Source organism: Thalassophryne amazonica, chromosome 17 (genome assembly GCF_902500255.1).
Source record: "Thalassophryne amazonica chromosome 17, fThaAma1.1, whole genome shotgun sequence".
NCBI classification, from domain to species: Eukaryota; Metazoa; Chordata; class Actinopteri; order Batrachoidiformes; family Batrachoididae; genus Thalassophryne; species Thalassophryne amazonica.
In genome coordinates this window covers 64275824-64293098 of record NC_047119.1, presented here as the reverse complement: position 1 = coordinate 64293098, position 17275 = coordinate 64275824, and the positions used below count along the sequence as shown (strand labels likewise).

General features: G+C 40.9%; 1 protein-coding gene across 3 annotated transcripts in view; it reads right to left on the bottom strand.

Annotated features, from left to right (window-relative positions):
* Positions 1-17275, bottom strand: part of dcp2 (decapping mRNA 2) — a 44676-nt gene that overhangs the window by 15853 nt on the left and 11548 nt on the right. The window contains exons 4-9 of one of the 3 annotated variants that reach the window (XM_034191508.1): positions 14542-14640; positions 14317-14469; positions 14070-14182; positions 12169-12267; positions 4119-4230; positions 892-981 (exon numbers count right to left, since the gene is read on the bottom strand). In XM_034191508.1, the coding sequence (XP_034047399.1) occupies positions 892-981; positions 4119-4230; positions 12169-12267; positions 14070-14182; positions 14317-14469; positions 14542-14640 (666 nt within the window). Of the gene's footprint in view, positions 1-876; positions 982-4118; positions 4231-12168; positions 12268-14069; positions 14183-14316; positions 14470-14541; positions 14641-17275 lie in introns of all 3 variants that reach the window. The other 2 variants (XM_034191507.1, XM_034191509.1) reach the window with 2 other exon arrangements.

Genomic DNA, 17275 nt, shown 5'->3' with positions numbered 1-17275 from the left:
CTATATTTGGAATAACCATGGAATTGATCAGTTGGTCTCTCAACGCTACTGACACCATTTTTTTCAACAAGGAATCAGGGCTGGGGGACCCTGCGTGCCCAGATGGAACCTATTCTGCGGTCTATATTCACAACACCTGGGAGAAGTTGGGCATCACGTGCTTGGCACCACTCTCCGTGGAAGACATTGAGGATTTATTCTTATTTGCCTTTATGGTAAGAGGTCTTTTGCTGCTTGGATTATGCACTGCCCTGACCTACCGGAAAATTGGCAAGACGGCTGCTACCAAAACCACAACCCCACATCTGTCCGTCGTGATTAACAAGGTGGGCAAGGCAGTACAATCTCAGACTGCGTTAACTTTTTAACTTAAACACAAGTGGAAACCATCTTGGAGCAAGTTGTCTGCCCTGCAAAGGAACTGATGTTGGAGACCAGTGAAAATTCACAATTGGATACGGATGGTTAAAGAGAGGCCATATCGGAATTCTCTGTCTCTCTGCCTAACCCAAAGATGGCAGCCTTATCAGCTACCAAAGGTCAAAATGCCCCGCTGTTTTCCTCCAGAAAGATTTCAACGGCCTTGGCGAAGCATTTGGCCCAACTCTTCATTTTGCCCTCCCCTACAGACTCTACGCACACACGGACAGAGACTGATATGAACTCCTCTACACATGACGCGTGACGGAATATCACAGAAAATCATTCCTCCCCACCACCATTTGACTCTATAACAACTCCTCCCTCTGCCATTCATCCACACACTAAGCTGTTCCCTCCCTCCTTACTGTGTCTTTCAGTACTCTCAGATCTGTATTTTAAAACTAAGTAGTAAACAGAGTAATGTCCTCTGAAACACATCGATTCTGCACTTACTAATATGGATTTCACCTGCTGGCTGCCTACTCCGTTGTCACCAACTCCTTTCTTCATGTAAGGTGATTCATGACCTTTCTTTGCGTTAACTTTCAAACCTGGACTCTACAAAACAAAGCACACAGGTTACGAGGTCAGGACCGGTTCTCTGCAGCCTGTAATCAATTTATTAGTTTCCCATTTCTGGGTCAATATAATATTACGTCCCTCAAGGGAACTCTCCACCAACATACTGTGCTCTTACCATGAGGTTTTGGGGAGTACCACGGCTCAGAATACACTTACCATATTTTCTCAGCAAGGAAAGGGAGCTCGATACAATACCCTCAAGACCAAAACTAAGTAGAGAGCTGTGAGTAAGTTCCAATAATACCCTTCTCTCTGCCGCACTAGCTGCTTGCAGTATTATATATTGGTAATCTGTTTTTTTTTTTTTTGTGATGAAATACCTGTGCTCAACCTGACTACATGCAACTGGTAAATAGGATGTTCTAAAAGAAAGACCCCCCCAAAGATGTCGGACTGGAATTATTTTCCTTCTTGTACATCTTCATATGGTGTTCTTACACTGTTAGTCCACGGGCCAAGCAGGTTTTCGGGACCACTTAAGGTGACTAAACAACACTTAGAATCCAGCCTCGGTGTATCATGGCCTACACAAAAATGTATGATAGCAATCTCAGGGTGGTAGCTGTAGCCAGGTAGGGCTCAGTGAAGAATTACACAGAGGTCAAACTTTAAAAATGCTCCAATCGTGTTGAAAACTATATCACATTACTTGTCTGGTCATAACAATTACAAAAAGGTATAGTTTGGACTATCTGTGATGGAATGTTTTGGAGTTATGGGGTAAAAACAGTAAGAATTGTGGCAAAGGTCAGTTTCAGTTTGTACAGGGGTCAAAAGTTAAAGTTGCTCCAATTTCAGTACAAAATGATGCAAATTATCGGTTGAAATAAAAGGATTAGTTTTGACTGTGTTGAATGTTTGGTCTCCAAGGTAAAGGTCAAACAAGGTCAACATCTATTGGATTCTATGACATGTGACATATGTTACCCTGTAACATGATAACTAAGCATGACAGATGGTGCAAACTATTCCTTATTAGAACCCTATTAACCCAAACAATAATTTGCATCATTTTTTTTACTGAATTTTGGCAACTTTAACTTTTGACCTCTGTACAAACTGAAATTGACCTTTGTCACCATTTTTGCTGTTTTTCCCCATAACCCCAGAACATTCCATCATAGATAGCACAAATTATACTTTTTTGGAATTGTTATGATCAGACAAATAACATGATATAGTTTTCAATGTGATTGGAGCAATTTAAAATTTTGACCTCTATGTAATTCTTCATTGACCCCAACCTGGCTACAGCTACCACCCTGGGATGGCTATCATACATTTTTGTGTAGGCCATGATACACTGAGGCTGAATTCTAAGTGTTGTTTAGTCAACTTCAGTGGTACCGATTAGGTCAAAATTGATGACTGGCTCATAGACTATGTGTTAAGTTTCAGTGAAATCCACCAAAGGGATTAAGAGACTTGCAAAAACAGTCATCACCACCTCAAATTCAATCTTAGCACCGTAACTACAATCAAAAAGGTCAATTTATTAAAGTGTGTTTGTGGTCAGGTTAACTCAGACTATTTTATTGTCTGAGCTTTTATTAGTTCCATTATGTATTTGCAGTGTACATCAATCAGCATATCTGTAAAAGCACCAGCTGAAAAAAAATTTCAACTTAACAAGGAAAATATTTGGAAATCCTAATGATCTCTTAAGAGCACTGAATGTTTGCGAAGCAGTGAATGTGAGTCAGGATGGTGCTGGCTGGCGTGTGTGTACCCAGCTGTGAACCACCCTGTCAGCAAACATTAGTCTGCATGTTCTCAGACAGGTAACAGAAAGATTAAAAAATATATACCGTATTTTCCGGACTATAAGTCGCACCGGAGTATAAGTCGCACCAGCCACTTTATCCATTATAAAGAAAAACAAACCATAAATAAGTCGCACCGGAGTATAAGTCGCACCAGCCACTTTATCCATTATAAAGAAAAATAAACCATAAATAAGGTCCACTGGACTATAAGTCCCATGGACATACAGGTATGTTAACATGAAAAGTTCAGATGATAATATTGTGACGGCTACCGTTTTCGGATGCATATTTCACCAGTCGCAACTTGTAATCTGCAGAGTATGATTTTCTTTTTGGTGGCATTTTTTCGGGCCTTCTCCGTTGTCTTGTTATGTTATCAGTAACGTTAAAATTTGTATTTTTCTATGGTAGTCAGAAGTCGCAGGAACAGTCACACAAGCCTCGAGTGCCCTCTCGTGAGCTGCATTTTACCTACGGATATGTTTGTATTTTGCGGACCACATTGCGAGCCGAACCATGCAGCGCCTACCTGCGCAGCTCACCACCCAGCGGTGTCGATCCAGCTCCTTCCAAGTGGAGACGCTAATCCTCCGCCGTCGCTCAGTGCTCCCATGCAGCTCTCAGCGTCAACTCTGCTCACACTGATATCCAAGGGTTGAAGCTGTTTTGTTAGCCGTCCCGGAATAAACACCATGTTCGTCTGCTTCAAACGCTTTTCACAATCATCGACGCCAGCTCCTTCCAAGTGCACACACTAATCCTCCGCCGTTGCTCACCCAATGCTCCCACGCAGCTCTCAGCGTCAACTTAAACACTCTGCTCACATTGATATCCAAGGGTTGAAGCTGTTCTGTTCGCCATGCCGGAATAACAGCAAGCACCGAGTTCGTCAGCTTCACACGCTGTGGGTGAGGTGAGGAATACGCATCCAAAGTTCTGTTCTCTGATTGGTTATCGCGACCAGCGTGAACTATAGGATGGCCGTCATACTACAGTGCCCATGATGCATTGCATTTCCTTTTCCGGTGGCCATTTTAAAACATAGATCGACTCTGTCACGTAAAATTGTTTTGTTACAGTAAATTAATTGAGATCCTACCGGTATATTTTTCATTTATAAGTCGCACCGGAGTATAGGTCGCACCCCCGGCCAAAACATGTAAAAAAGTGCGACTTATAGTCCGGAAAATACGGTACATATCACACCCGCGTCCTGCTCACACTCATCGTGGTTTTAGTTGCACTGGAATCAGTCACTGGTTGTTCTATCCACAGATTACAGACAAGTGGGTTATGAGCGTCCAAAGTACTAAATTCTATCATCATGTTAATCTTGTGCTTTCTCACCTGATTCAGGTCATACTGACTCAGCTGAACCACAGCCTTCTGTTGCTTTGATTTTGTCCAGCCGTCTCCCGGGAATGGATCAGAAGAACCCAGGAGGCGCCGCGATTTTGACCTACAAGAGAAAACAAATTATGCTGCTGACTCACCTTAAAATACTTTGATATTTGTCAGCAAGACAGCACAATAATAGCCAATAATAATATGGCTCTTCAGAAAATTAGCTGAATGTTGTTGTATAAAATAGACTGGAGGTGGCGCTCTAGCAATCAGGTGTTGGAAGGCTTTTCTGGCTGAGCTTCAAAAATGTCTTAATTACTAATGTACTGTGCATCTTCATGAGTCATAGAGCAAATAAATTAGTTATATATAATCAAACTGTGTAAGCACTCAGTACAGATGTGTTTATATTTTACAGACACTTTGACTAAAACTGAATCAAGGTGTCTATTTTACTTTTATATAACACCTGAATAGATCCTTATCATTTGATTGGTGGTTTGTACGTCACGTGATATGGATCATTCATCCCATTTGCCATTGTGTTCCATATACCGTGCAGATTTGGTTCCACGCGTTTTGTACCATTGCACACCGCGACCACTGCATGCTCACACTAGCTGCGACGGTGCTTATCTTAAAAACAAACATGGCAGGGACGGTGCTCATTCTTCTAACACACACACAAAAAAGCTAATCCAGTGCACTGTAAGATGTCTGGAGGCATTTGCAGTATTAGCTGGGCCGTCTCGGGCTGAAATACAAGTGCTGACAGATGAACAGCTTGACAAATTTCTGTCGCAATTTTTGCTGGACTGAGGAAAGCAGACAGCTGTCTCTACACCAATAAGTCAATGCACAGCTTCAGGTACAGACTACATCATCAGGATTGTTTCTGAACTATCTGACTCTTTTTGCAAGTTAACTGAGAACAATTTTAGATTGGACTACTATTTAAAGTTCGTGTTGGACTGTTTGGAACCTCTTGACCTCAAAGGACTATTGACTCACACCAAAATGTAAGTCCATTTTCTCTTGCTTATAAATTAAAAAAAATATCAAACGACAAGGATCTATTTTGGGCGTTATGCACCTCGTTGAATGGAACATTCCATCATTCACCTCATGAAATATTCTTATCATTGCACTCATAAACATTCATTATTTGTATACCATATAATGTTATTTGAAAATAAGACAACATAGATTTATTTCAGTGGGTTACATACACCAAGATGAATGTCTCTTTAAAGAACAAGGAAAACTTCAGAAGATTACTGAAATTGTTGAAATTGTTAAAAGCTTCTGAATGACTGTCATAATTCAGGGTTAACTTAGGAACTTTTGGCTATATTTAAGGGCCAATCTGTAAAAACCAAAGGAAGGTTTCACGAGCAAAATGTTGGACATCTACAAAACAGGATATTGTTGAGGATTTATCTCAAAAAGATTCATGGCATCACAAGCAAATGTACAGTCTGTTAAAAATACGTACTGTACATCCAGGGCGTTCTTCTTGTAAAGAAAGCTGGGGGGGGGGTAAAGAGGTGGAGTGTTGGTGATGCCCTGCGTGACTTGAAGGGGATGAATGAAGCCCAGACACACCCCCATTTCAGAGCTACCACACCTACAACTAATTGGCTAACCTTGGTTTAGGTGTTTGATTAAAGCATATTTTGGGGGACTGAGCACCGGTTTTTATGAAGGGTGGCTTGGTTTTAAAACTCATGACCATCTCATTTCCTCAGTAATCGTGGATTAACTGGGCCTAAAATCACAAAGCTACTTATACCTGTTGAAGTGTGAAAAACTGTGAACATAAATTGAATAACAAATATTTCACTCAACAGAAATACTACAGCTCAGACTTCTTCAAGATACTAGGATAATTGACCACACAGCAAGCCGTTATGACCGATATCTGGAATAAAATACTGAGAAAGGACAGACACACTCCTCCACAACAACTAGTAGCCACAGCTAGGGGCTCTGGTAGTGGAACTCAGAGTCTCAGGAAAGACCAGCACAAATCAATGACAAGCAGGATTCAAATTTGAAGAGAAAAACTTTGTGGAAACAAATTTTTTTCTTTTCAATGTGTTGGGTCACTAAATTTATTTTCATTTAGAGTGGGCGTTTAAGCAACTTTCAAAGAAAAAGGAGGTGGCCATATGATCAAGGGAGGACATTCCAACATTCCAACCAGTGGTGGGCACAGCTAACCAAAAAGTTAGCTTCAATAACTGGTAATCAGCTAACTGCAGTTATCTCTTTTAATGCCAAATGGATAAACTGCCTAAAAACTTATCAGAAGCTACAGCTAACCAATAACCGATAACTTTCTATTTTGTCTTGCATATGCTCTACTAACAAGCCGATTTTGAGTTTAAACACCACCAAAGCTTCTAATAGAATCAAAGGTGATCACAAACCCAAACACAGCCAATGAGCCAGCGCTTCTATCTTTGTGCACTCTGCCCACTGCTGTAGGGAAGCGTCATTTACCTTGACAGGATACAATGGTCCAGCAATGAGGCAGAGGTCTCGAAATGGAAAGCAGGTTTGAATTATGGTTTTGATTTATAAATCAAATTAATCCAGATAGAATAGCTACATTAATGCAACTCTTAAAATGTACAAAGTGATATATAACACTGTTAAAATAATGCACTAATTCAGAAGATTTGAACATTAACATACAGATGCCCAAAGGGATTATGAGTAAACTTAGCCTCCGCTCATACTGGTTGATTCATTAATCCTATGTAAAAATCAACACAAATCAATGTAACGTGTTGGTGTTTACAAATAAATGTGCTTTTGTAAAATATGTCATTTTTTTTTATTGAAAAAAAAGAAAGAAATTTTCAAGATCCCGCTAGACAGCGCCTAAGCGCACGTGTGATGACATCACAACTCTGTCGGGTTAGGGAGACAAGGTTTCTTTCAATAACAAGGACTGTCAAAAAACTTTCTCGTGTGTGGTTGGAGTTGTGTGGCGATAGGAATCGCCTTTTGAATGCTTGAATAACAATGTCAGTCACACAAAGAAATCAAATAATAGTGAAAACATGTTCATTGCGCCCAGAATGTTGGTATTTTGGTTGCTGAACTTTGCGGTGCGGTGTCATAATAATGCATCAATCAGTCGTTCTGTGAGGCCTCATACCCTTCGATCGGTTAGCGGCTACATGAGGCGTCATAAAATCTGATCATTTAGTGGCTCCATGCGGTGTCATAACAGATCAATCAGTCGCTCCGTGAGGTGTCGCAACATCCGATCAGTTAGCGGCTCAGTCGCTCCGTGAGGCGTCATAATATCCGATCGGTTAGCGGCTCCATGAGACATCATAAAATCCGATCATTTAGCAGCTCCAAGCGGTGTCACAATGGATCAATCAGTCGCTCCATGAGGCGTCATAACATCCAATCGGTTAGCGGCTCTGTGCTGTGTCACAACGGATCAATCAGTCGCTCTGTGAAGCGTCATAACAACAGATCTGTTAAACCTGGTTCACATGACAAGATAATTAGGCCAATATCGGACCCGATCTTCCCCTTCCGACAATCTTAAGGACGCTCCGACAATTGTGATGATGCTAAATATAATCTAATCAGATATTCCTGCCATGTGTGTTGTGTTAAGAGCGCTCTGATCTGCTCAGAAGGACGTGAGGAGCTAAATGTGACGTGCAGCCAATCAGAAAGTGAGGTGTCTGACGGAATGTTCGTGCATGAAATCTGTTCGTGTGTGTTGTTTTTACTGTGTGGCTGCACACCACACACTGTACAACCAAACCTGTCACATCTTTCATTTTTTATCTCCACATGCATGGTCTCAGGTTTTGGAAACCTACAGATAATTTTAAAATCCTGCGATCGACAACACTGTGATATAACCGGTCGCCAGTAGATGACAGTGTTCTATGCATTTTGACGCCAGTTATATCACACATCCTGAATCACAATTTAACAGACTTTTCGGCTTTGCAAATCTTTATTTATTTTTTTTACACAAATGAAAAAAAATTACATATTTTTCAAAAGCACGTTTATTTGTAAACAACACACGTTACAATGATTCACTTGTCTTGGTTTTTACATAGAATGAATTAGTCAACCAATCAGTATGAGCGGAGGCTAAGTCTACCCATAATCCCTTTGGGCACATGTGTGTTAATGTTCAAATCTTCAGAATGAGTACATTATTTTAAAATTAACAGATATGTGTTATATATCTACTTTGTAGATTTTAAGAGTTTACATTAATGTAGTTATTCTATCCGGAATAATTTGATTTATAAATCAAAACCATAAGTCAAACCTTCCATACATGTCAACCCCTTTGAGGGTCCATCTATACTCAACAAAAATATAAACGCAACACTTTTGGTTTTGCTCCCATTTTGTATGAGATGAACTCATGGATCTAAAACTTTTTCCACATACACAATATCACCATTTCCCTCAAATATTGTTCACAAACCAGTCTAAATCTGTGATAGTGAGCACTTCTCCTTTGCTGAGATAATCCATCCCACCTCACAGGTGTGCCATATCAAGATGCTGATTAGACACCATGATTAGTGCACAGGTGTGCCTTAGACTGTCCACAATAAAAGGCCACTCTGAAAGATGCAGTTTTGTTTTATTGGGGGGGATACCAGTCAGTATCTGGAGTGACCACCCACCATTTGCCTCATGCAGTGCAACACATCTCCTTCGCATCATCCATGAAGAGAACACCTCTCCAACGTGCCAAACGCCAGCGAATGTGAGCATTTGCCCACTCAAGTCGGTTACAACGACGAACTGGAGTCAGGTCGAGACCCTGATGAGGACGACGAGCATGCAGATGAGCTTCCCTGAGACGGTTTCTGACAGTTTGTGCAGAAATTCTTTGGTTATGCAAACCGATTGTTTCAGCAGCTGTCCGAGTGGCTGGTCTCAGACGATCTTGGAGGTGAACATGCTGGATGTGGAGGTCCTGGGCTGGTGTGGTTACACGTGATCTGCAGTTGTGAGGCTGGTTGGATGTACTGCCAAATTCTCTGAAACGCCTTTGGAGACAGCTTATGGTAGAGAAATGAACATTCAATACACGAGCAACAGCTCTGGTTGACATTCCTGCTGTCAGCATGCCAATTGCACGCTCCCTCAAATCTTGCGACATCTGTGGCATTGTGCTGTGTGATAAAATTGCACCTTTCAGAGTGGCCTTTTATTGTGGGCAGTCTAAGGCACACCTGTGCACTAATCATGGTGTCTAATCAGCATCTTGATATGGCACACCTGTGAGGTGGGATGGATTATCTCAGCAAAGGAGAAGTGCTCACTATCACAGATTTAGACTGGTTTGTGAACAATATTTGAGGGAAATGGTGATAGTGTATGTGGAAAAAGTTTTAGATCCATGAGTTCATCTCATACAAAATGGGAGCAAAACCAAAAGTGTTGCGTTTATATTTTTGTTGAGTATAACCAAGTGAGAAAATCTATAAAATCAACACAAAATCCTTCTAACCTGCAAATCGCACCAAAGTCAGTTTTATTACAGTACACACGACCGCATAGCAGTATCACATAACTGGGTTTTTGTCCACATATTATGAGTTGCTATAATGACATTAAAGTCAGGATCATTAGTTTTTCCTACACAGCTGAATTTCAAAGAATAGAGATCTAGTATTCATACATCAAGCTGAATTTTATAGAACTGAATGTGTCAAATTTAGTTTTTACAGAAACAAGAACTGTGTGTCACTAATGGAAATACGTTAATAAAATCATGAAAAATAAATTGAATAAAATGAACAAAATAAAACATACCTCTGAACTTCATCGTGTATCGAAAATCACCTCGCCAGTGCCGATGTTGTAGACTGGCATGTCGATGATCCTCAACTTCGCGCCTGTGTTTATTAGGGATGGGTTTCGAGAAGATTTTATCGATATCAATACCATTATCAATTCCGCTTATCGATACGATTCCTTATCAATTCCCTTATCGATACCTCATGTGAATTTTTTGTGTACTAAAAGTAGGCTTTACAGGTTTTCTATGTCAGTGGGTCAAAGAGCTTTTTCTTATCGTGCACCCGCTCTGTGGAACGGTCTTCCTGCGACCGTGAGGCAGTTGGAGTCTGTGGACATTTTTAAGTCAAGACTTAAAGCCTATTTTTATTCTCTTTCTTTATGAATAGTTTTTATTTTTTATCTGTTTTATTCTTTTACTTCTGTTTTTAATTATGTATTTGAATTTTTTAATTTTTATTTATTTAACTTTTTTATGCTGAACTGTTCTATGTGAGGTGTCTTGTCGGCTTTTGTTGTGATTTGGCACTTTATAAGCCGATTAAATTGAGTTGAAATTGAACATCATTTTATTGAGTCTTAGATCCTTAAACTTTGGACATAATAAACTCTACATGGTGGATCCTTGATCTCTGGATATAAATAGGAATAAACAAAACCTGTAGTTTTTGTCAAAAGTATTCCCTTTCAGACATTATTGGCATAAGTGTCTTTCCATACATCTGAGCTGAACTCTTGCAGCTGCTGTGCTGCACGTCAGGATGTAATTCATAAAGAATACAGCACGTCTCATTTTGGGAGATAAAAAACATTTTAGTCGATTGTAGTTTCTTGTCTGTAATACAACTTTTTAAAGAGGTATCATTTTATTTACAGCAGTATTTGGTTTTGAAGTTATTAATTCCGACCGGACTCTGTCTCGGCAGAGAGCTGCGCAGCATTTGGAGCTGAGCCAAAGGAACGGAGGACAGTTCTCGTTTCTTGACTGCAACAAGACAAGAGTCCCAGTTAGTGACTTTAATCCACACAAAAGTGAGTCCTGAGTCACTTAATGGCTTTGAGAGGAGTTAAGAAGCGGAACTACCGCTTCTGAAGAGCAGCAAATCAAAGCACCAACAAACTAGTGGATCGAAGCATTGCTTCATTGGCTCATGCATCAAAGTGGAGTCGCACTGCAGAAACAGTTGATTACAGAGCCGCTGTAGACCAAACCCTGAATATCTGTAAGACTGTATTTGTACGTACGTTCGTATGACTCTGAAACTCAGAAAAATCCGTATAATTTACGGACAATCAGTAAAGGTTGACATGTATGACCTTCTTCCCATTTCAAGACCTTTGCCTCATCACTGGACCACTATATAGGGTATATGGAATAATGATTTTTATTTTTTATTCTTTTTTGTGGCAGTTTGGCAGTCAGGCCCTTTCTGATGGGGTCATAGTTGAGCTCTGCTCCTCTTAGCTACGTCGCTGCTGCATAATACATAGCAGACAGGAGCGAAAGGGATGATAAATGTTTTTCAACATTACTAGCTATGTTTAAAAAAAAATGTTAGCGGTCTAAACGTTATCGGAAATAAATTCATCAGAAGATAATTGGTCCGATGATGGTTTTAAAACTTATCTGAAAAGCTTCGATAATTATCGGTTATCGGATTAGCTGAACAGTGCCCACCACTGATTCCAACAAAGATATGATGTGTAAGAACCATGGGACCTTACAGAGTTCACATCAAGGAAGGAAGTCCAAATTAAGTGATTGTTCTCAAGGTCCACCAGACCCTCGGGATCACCACTACAGAAGTGATGGATGTGGACGCATCAGACAATATGACATCATCAACCTTTAAGAGAGGACTACATCACCATTAACATATTGTTAAAATGTAAAGGAATTGTTGACTATGGAGCTGGAGTCCTGATAGAGAAAACTTTAGCATGATTCTGTTGAAACTCAAGAACAAAAGGACAATTTAATGAGTTACCTGGCGAGCTGGCACTGTTCCCATTTGAGAGGACACCAGGTTACATGTCCAAGGTGAAACATTATGCGTCACCACCACTTTGATAGAATAAATCGCTGTTAACGCCTGTGTGCATTTATTTTGGAGTGGCCTTTATTTGTTTGAACAGGCTGCACCCTAGCTGTTACGTAACAGCTGAACAGCTGCAGGCTTCATGGGAGAGACGATGAACAGTAACCTTTTAAATGATGATGAAAGCTAACAGTAATTACCGAGCACTTTCTGAAGGTTTGGACGGTGTGCCGTTTGCAAACTCATCATCACTGTCTGGAGACTCTCCTTTCAGTCTGGCAATCCATTCTCGCAGTGACCTGTGCACGCACGGGGAACAATTTCTTCATCAGCACAAGTGAACTGTCCTCATGAAATAAACCCCAATTCATTTTTCAACCTGAGCATTTTAAGTACCTTTTAAAATGCTTCAAAAACTTTCTAAATCACAGGTTTGCTCGAAGTCATTTTCATGTTAAATTCTGTGTTATGGTTCTATTATGTGTTATTGTACACTGCCGTGTGGAGGCGTCATGGACCCGAAATGTGAAACATTTGATTACTGTGCTCTTTAAATAACGAAATGCACTGCACTGGACTTTAAGTGGTATCACGATTCGAAGGTTAAGAAGAAAAAAAAAAGGAAAGAAAACAAAACATACCACCCACGGGATTCATACCTGCACTTTCCTGAGTGCCAGCCCAACACTTTACCAAGTGAGTTACCATCACTGTCCTGTAAAAGGTGCTGAAAACTCCCTCACATCAGGAAGCACATGGATGTATTTAAAAATAAATAAAAACGACGCACCATATACAAACGGCCAATACAGACTCTTTGGAACACGGGCGGTTGTGTGTGTTTCGCCATGTTACACTGGAGTTGCGTCAGGAAGGGCATCCGGTATTAAGCTTGTGCCAAATACCAATGCAGATCTGGCTGTATCCGCTGTGGCGACCCCGAATAAAAAAAAAAAAAAAAAACAGGAGCAGCCGAATGGACAACAACAACATCAAGCGGCCAATACAAATATGATCCATCTGGTCACTGACGTACAGTCATGAAATGATACGAATGACAAGCACTTCGCTCGTCTCATGTCCTTCTGGCGCATCTCCAGCCGGTCGCGCACGTGTCCTGCCAACACACGTGTCTTGTGGATGGAGTGCCGCAGGACACCATGTCATGTGGAACAGAGCTCGGGTGACGTGACAGTGAGATCGCCTGCTGCGTGTTATGATCTGACAGTCCGTTTCAACCTGGGGGCAGCCTGTCCATGTGCGCACCGTGTGTGCGCTTGCTGCAGTCCGTCACCAGTGATATATGTTTTTATTTTTGTCCACTTGATGACAGCAAACAGACACATGCGCATCACAGTGGTCAGTTGTTAGTCCATGTCTGTCCAAATACAGAACTGTCCAGCTGGAATGTCCAGAATGACAGATCCCCATGGCCGCTTCTATCATAGCCATACCTGCCACACCTGCTGTCAGTTTTTAGCGCACACAGCAAAGCCACACTCATGGGGCACTTAGACAAAGTTCACTGCCAACACGACAATAGTAGTCTACAGTCTGTTGTCGTGCCAAGAGTGCGACTGGCCACGCATTTTCTAAGTGCCATGTGAGCAGTGTTAGATGTACGTGCGTGTCAGTTGAAATTTGGCTGACACTTGCCGCGAGGGGGGTTCAATGGGTGCGCACAGCGCACACTGTCTTTCAGCCGCTGGTGTGCGCAAATAGTTGTAGCAACAGTTAGAGGCAGCTACGACATTACATGGTTTGCATGATTCCTGCTTCATGCGCACTTAATGCACAATTCGACCAAATTCGCACTATGTGTGAAGGGGACCTTACCGGCTACAGCATCACACATTGAAGAACTGGAATCGCTTCACTGCAGTGCATCATCATAAAACACTTTGTTTATTTAGAACACCTGAATTCAGTTTTTAAGGATCTTCATTGTTAATTTCAATATGTAACTTGCAACAGGCACATCACAACTTATTCATGGTTGATTATTACAGACATGTCATAATCACCCCATGACTAAATGCCATAATAAACATTAAATAAATTCTAAAAATTAAAAGCTACCAATGATATCATCAACACTCACCTTATGAATGGAATAGCCATGAAGAACCTGTTGGGGGCAAGTCCAAGTTTGGACTTTGGGGTCATGTCATTCCTGTGACATGGCAGCTTCTCAACAGGAAACCATTCAATGTTCTACAGACACACACACAAAAAAAAAAAAAAAAAAACCACATTCAAAACGAGAAAGGAAAAACTTCACTGATTGTTACACAAAGCTGTAAATAAGTCAGCAGATGTGTCCAAAGAAGGCAAAAACAATTTCCTACCCTAATTTCTTTCCTCGTTTTGGGGTTGAACTTTGTGTCCTTTGACACTCCTTGTATGATGTAGAGCCGCACCAACTGATCAGTGATTTTCTGCTCGATGTACATATCTTTACAGATGCGGTTCTTAATGTCAAAACCTGTTTCCTCCAAAACCTACAAAGGACATTATGTGGAAAGTTTTAACAACACACTGGACTAAAAGCTTCCAATTTAAGTTGGACTCACTTCTCGAACTGCACAGTCATGAGGAGCTTCATCCTCATTTACTTTCCCTTTGGGAAAGCCCCAGCCCGACTTTGCAAGGTAGCCCTGAACCAGCAAGACCTAAAAGGAAAACCGTACACATACATCAATCTGATCACCACATGCTGATTAACGCAAACAACCCTCCATTAAAAGTAAAATGTACAGTTCCTGAGCTGGTCAGTCTGATGCCAACACGACACGGATAAGTGGCAGAAAATCAACGAGTGAATGAATAAATGTACAGTTCCTACTGAAAGTCTTCACCACCTCCAAGCTTTTGGACATTTTTGTACATCGTCATTTTGTACATGTTTTTTGTCCATTTGTTTAGCATCTCAAAAAACAAACAAAAATCTTATGAATGGTTTTCAATTACATATGACAGGCAAACAGTCAAAGAAGAGCTGGTTATATTTAAAGCTAGATTAGAAATATTTTTAATTCAAGTACTCCATTAATTTACTTCATATATTGATGTGTTCCGCTGATTGTACATTAGAAAAAAAACGGCAGCTGTATGTTTTCCATTACTACATGAAAAAAACTCCCTTCGGCTGCTCCCTTGTTTTGCACTCGGGGTCGTCACAGCAAAACCACAGTGGATCTGCATGTTGAATTGGCACAAGTTTTACGCTGGGTGCCCTTTCTGACATAACTCCACATTACACGGAGAAATGTGGCAGGCGTGGGGTTTGAACCAGAAACCTTCCGCACTGAAACTGTGTACCACCACCCCTGCCTTTTCAATTACTACATGGCGTACAGAAAAAAAACCCAAAACATTTCTTTATAGAAAAACTAATGATCCTTTTTATATCAAATTGAAAAGAAATGACACTATGTTCTAAATTAAATACAATATATACAGTATATTCAAGCTCTAACGATTTATCGGCTGACCAATAACATTAGCCGATATGAGCCTTTCACCAACACAGTTAGTATTGGTGTTATTTTTGCAGAGAGAAAAACCTTTATTTTTCCAAACAAACAAACAATGTTAAAAAAAAAAATCACTGTCGGAAATCAGGTCATTACATAGTTTGTCCAGTACAGGTTGCTCCGACTGCATTGTTTACAACACTGTGAAGAATGGCTGGGACCCCCATACACCTTGGTGACATTAGCTACAAGAGACAGAGGAAAGTGGCCAACTGCCATTCATTTTCAATCAGAGTGAGTATTTCACAGTGACAAGACAAATGGTCTGTATGCCACCAGCTAGACAGGACTAAAGAACACCAAAAGTCTATTTTGTGCAAATGCTGAGCGATATAACATGGCGACTGCCAATAAAAGTGAAGGCAGCTTGATAACAGTGTGGTTTGTTGGTAGGTTATATTTATAGTTATTTGTAATAAAGTTCATGGTTAAACTGTAAAAATCAAACCACAATTACATACACTTCTGTCAGAAGAGTTTGATACGGAAATGTTAGGAATCACTGCCGTTTTTAATGTGTGTGTCTATATCAGCAAATACATCTGTAAAATAAATGTAACATAAATGTAACATAATCACCAATATCAGAATTGTATGGCCCATGTACGTGCGTGTGTATAAGACCCTACGAGCACAGTACCTGCACTTGACTTTTCCATGTTTTTATTGAAAATTAAGTGTCTTTATACAACAGTTTAAAGAATGATGATGCCTGTGAGTTTTAAAGTGAAAATTGTTTCCAGCAAGATCTACACACAAAAAAAATAAATAAATAAATAAAGTAATAGATTACAAGTACTGTTTGTCTTCTTTAATATAACTAAATTATCACTTTTATAGTAATTTAGTTTCAGAGAAACACGATTCTTTAGCTAATGCTGCATTTACACATGACGACAAGTCACGAATGCCACGAAGTACACATTCTTGGCCGCTGATCACGAATGTGATGATTCGGGGCAGAGGCGTCAGGTGTCCTCAGGAACTGTTGCAACCTGTTACCACACGTTACGATTAACGGCACGTGTTGCTGGAGAATTATCAGGAACCATTACGCACGGTCAAGAATAATGTTAAGCACTGTTGTGCGTGTAACAGCGCATCGTTAAGTTCTGTCACCTTGTGAAAAAGGTGAACTGTCTCCACACACACACCCATATTCATCCAACCGAATTCAGATCCCTCCAGTTTTTCAGAACTTTGTGACTGCATGCATAGTTGGGCTCTGTGCCATGGAGTGGCGCAGAGGAGGAGACGGACAGAGCCAGATGTGTGGCTTCATGTGGCTCTCGTCTCGTGTGTTTTCCCAAACATCAAGCACATGCAACAGGTGGAACACCTGCAGGAGCGCGCTGAAGAGCACTGAAATGAGACTTTTAGCCGACTTGGTGTCAGCAATCAAACTGAATGCGGTGCAGCAGGGTTTAATAGTGCGCGCGCTTCTTCCTCTGCTGGACTGGAGGAGGTGCAGAGATGTCTGGCTGCATGTGAGTCTCCTCTGGTTCCTCTGGCTCAGACTCGTTCTCCCGCTCATCGGTTACAACAGCAGGTGGAACTCCTGCAGGAACATCCTGAGAAGCTTCAGCAGGAACTGTGGAAGGACACTTGGCTGACTTCGTGTCACTGTTCCTCTTCGGCATACTGCATTAAACTGAACACTGTGGAGCCGAGTTTATGCGCACGTGACAGAAAACTGATTTGTCGTGGTGCGCAGTGAAATGTGACGCCGCATTACAACTCGTGTCAAAACTTGACAGTTTCCGTGTCACTT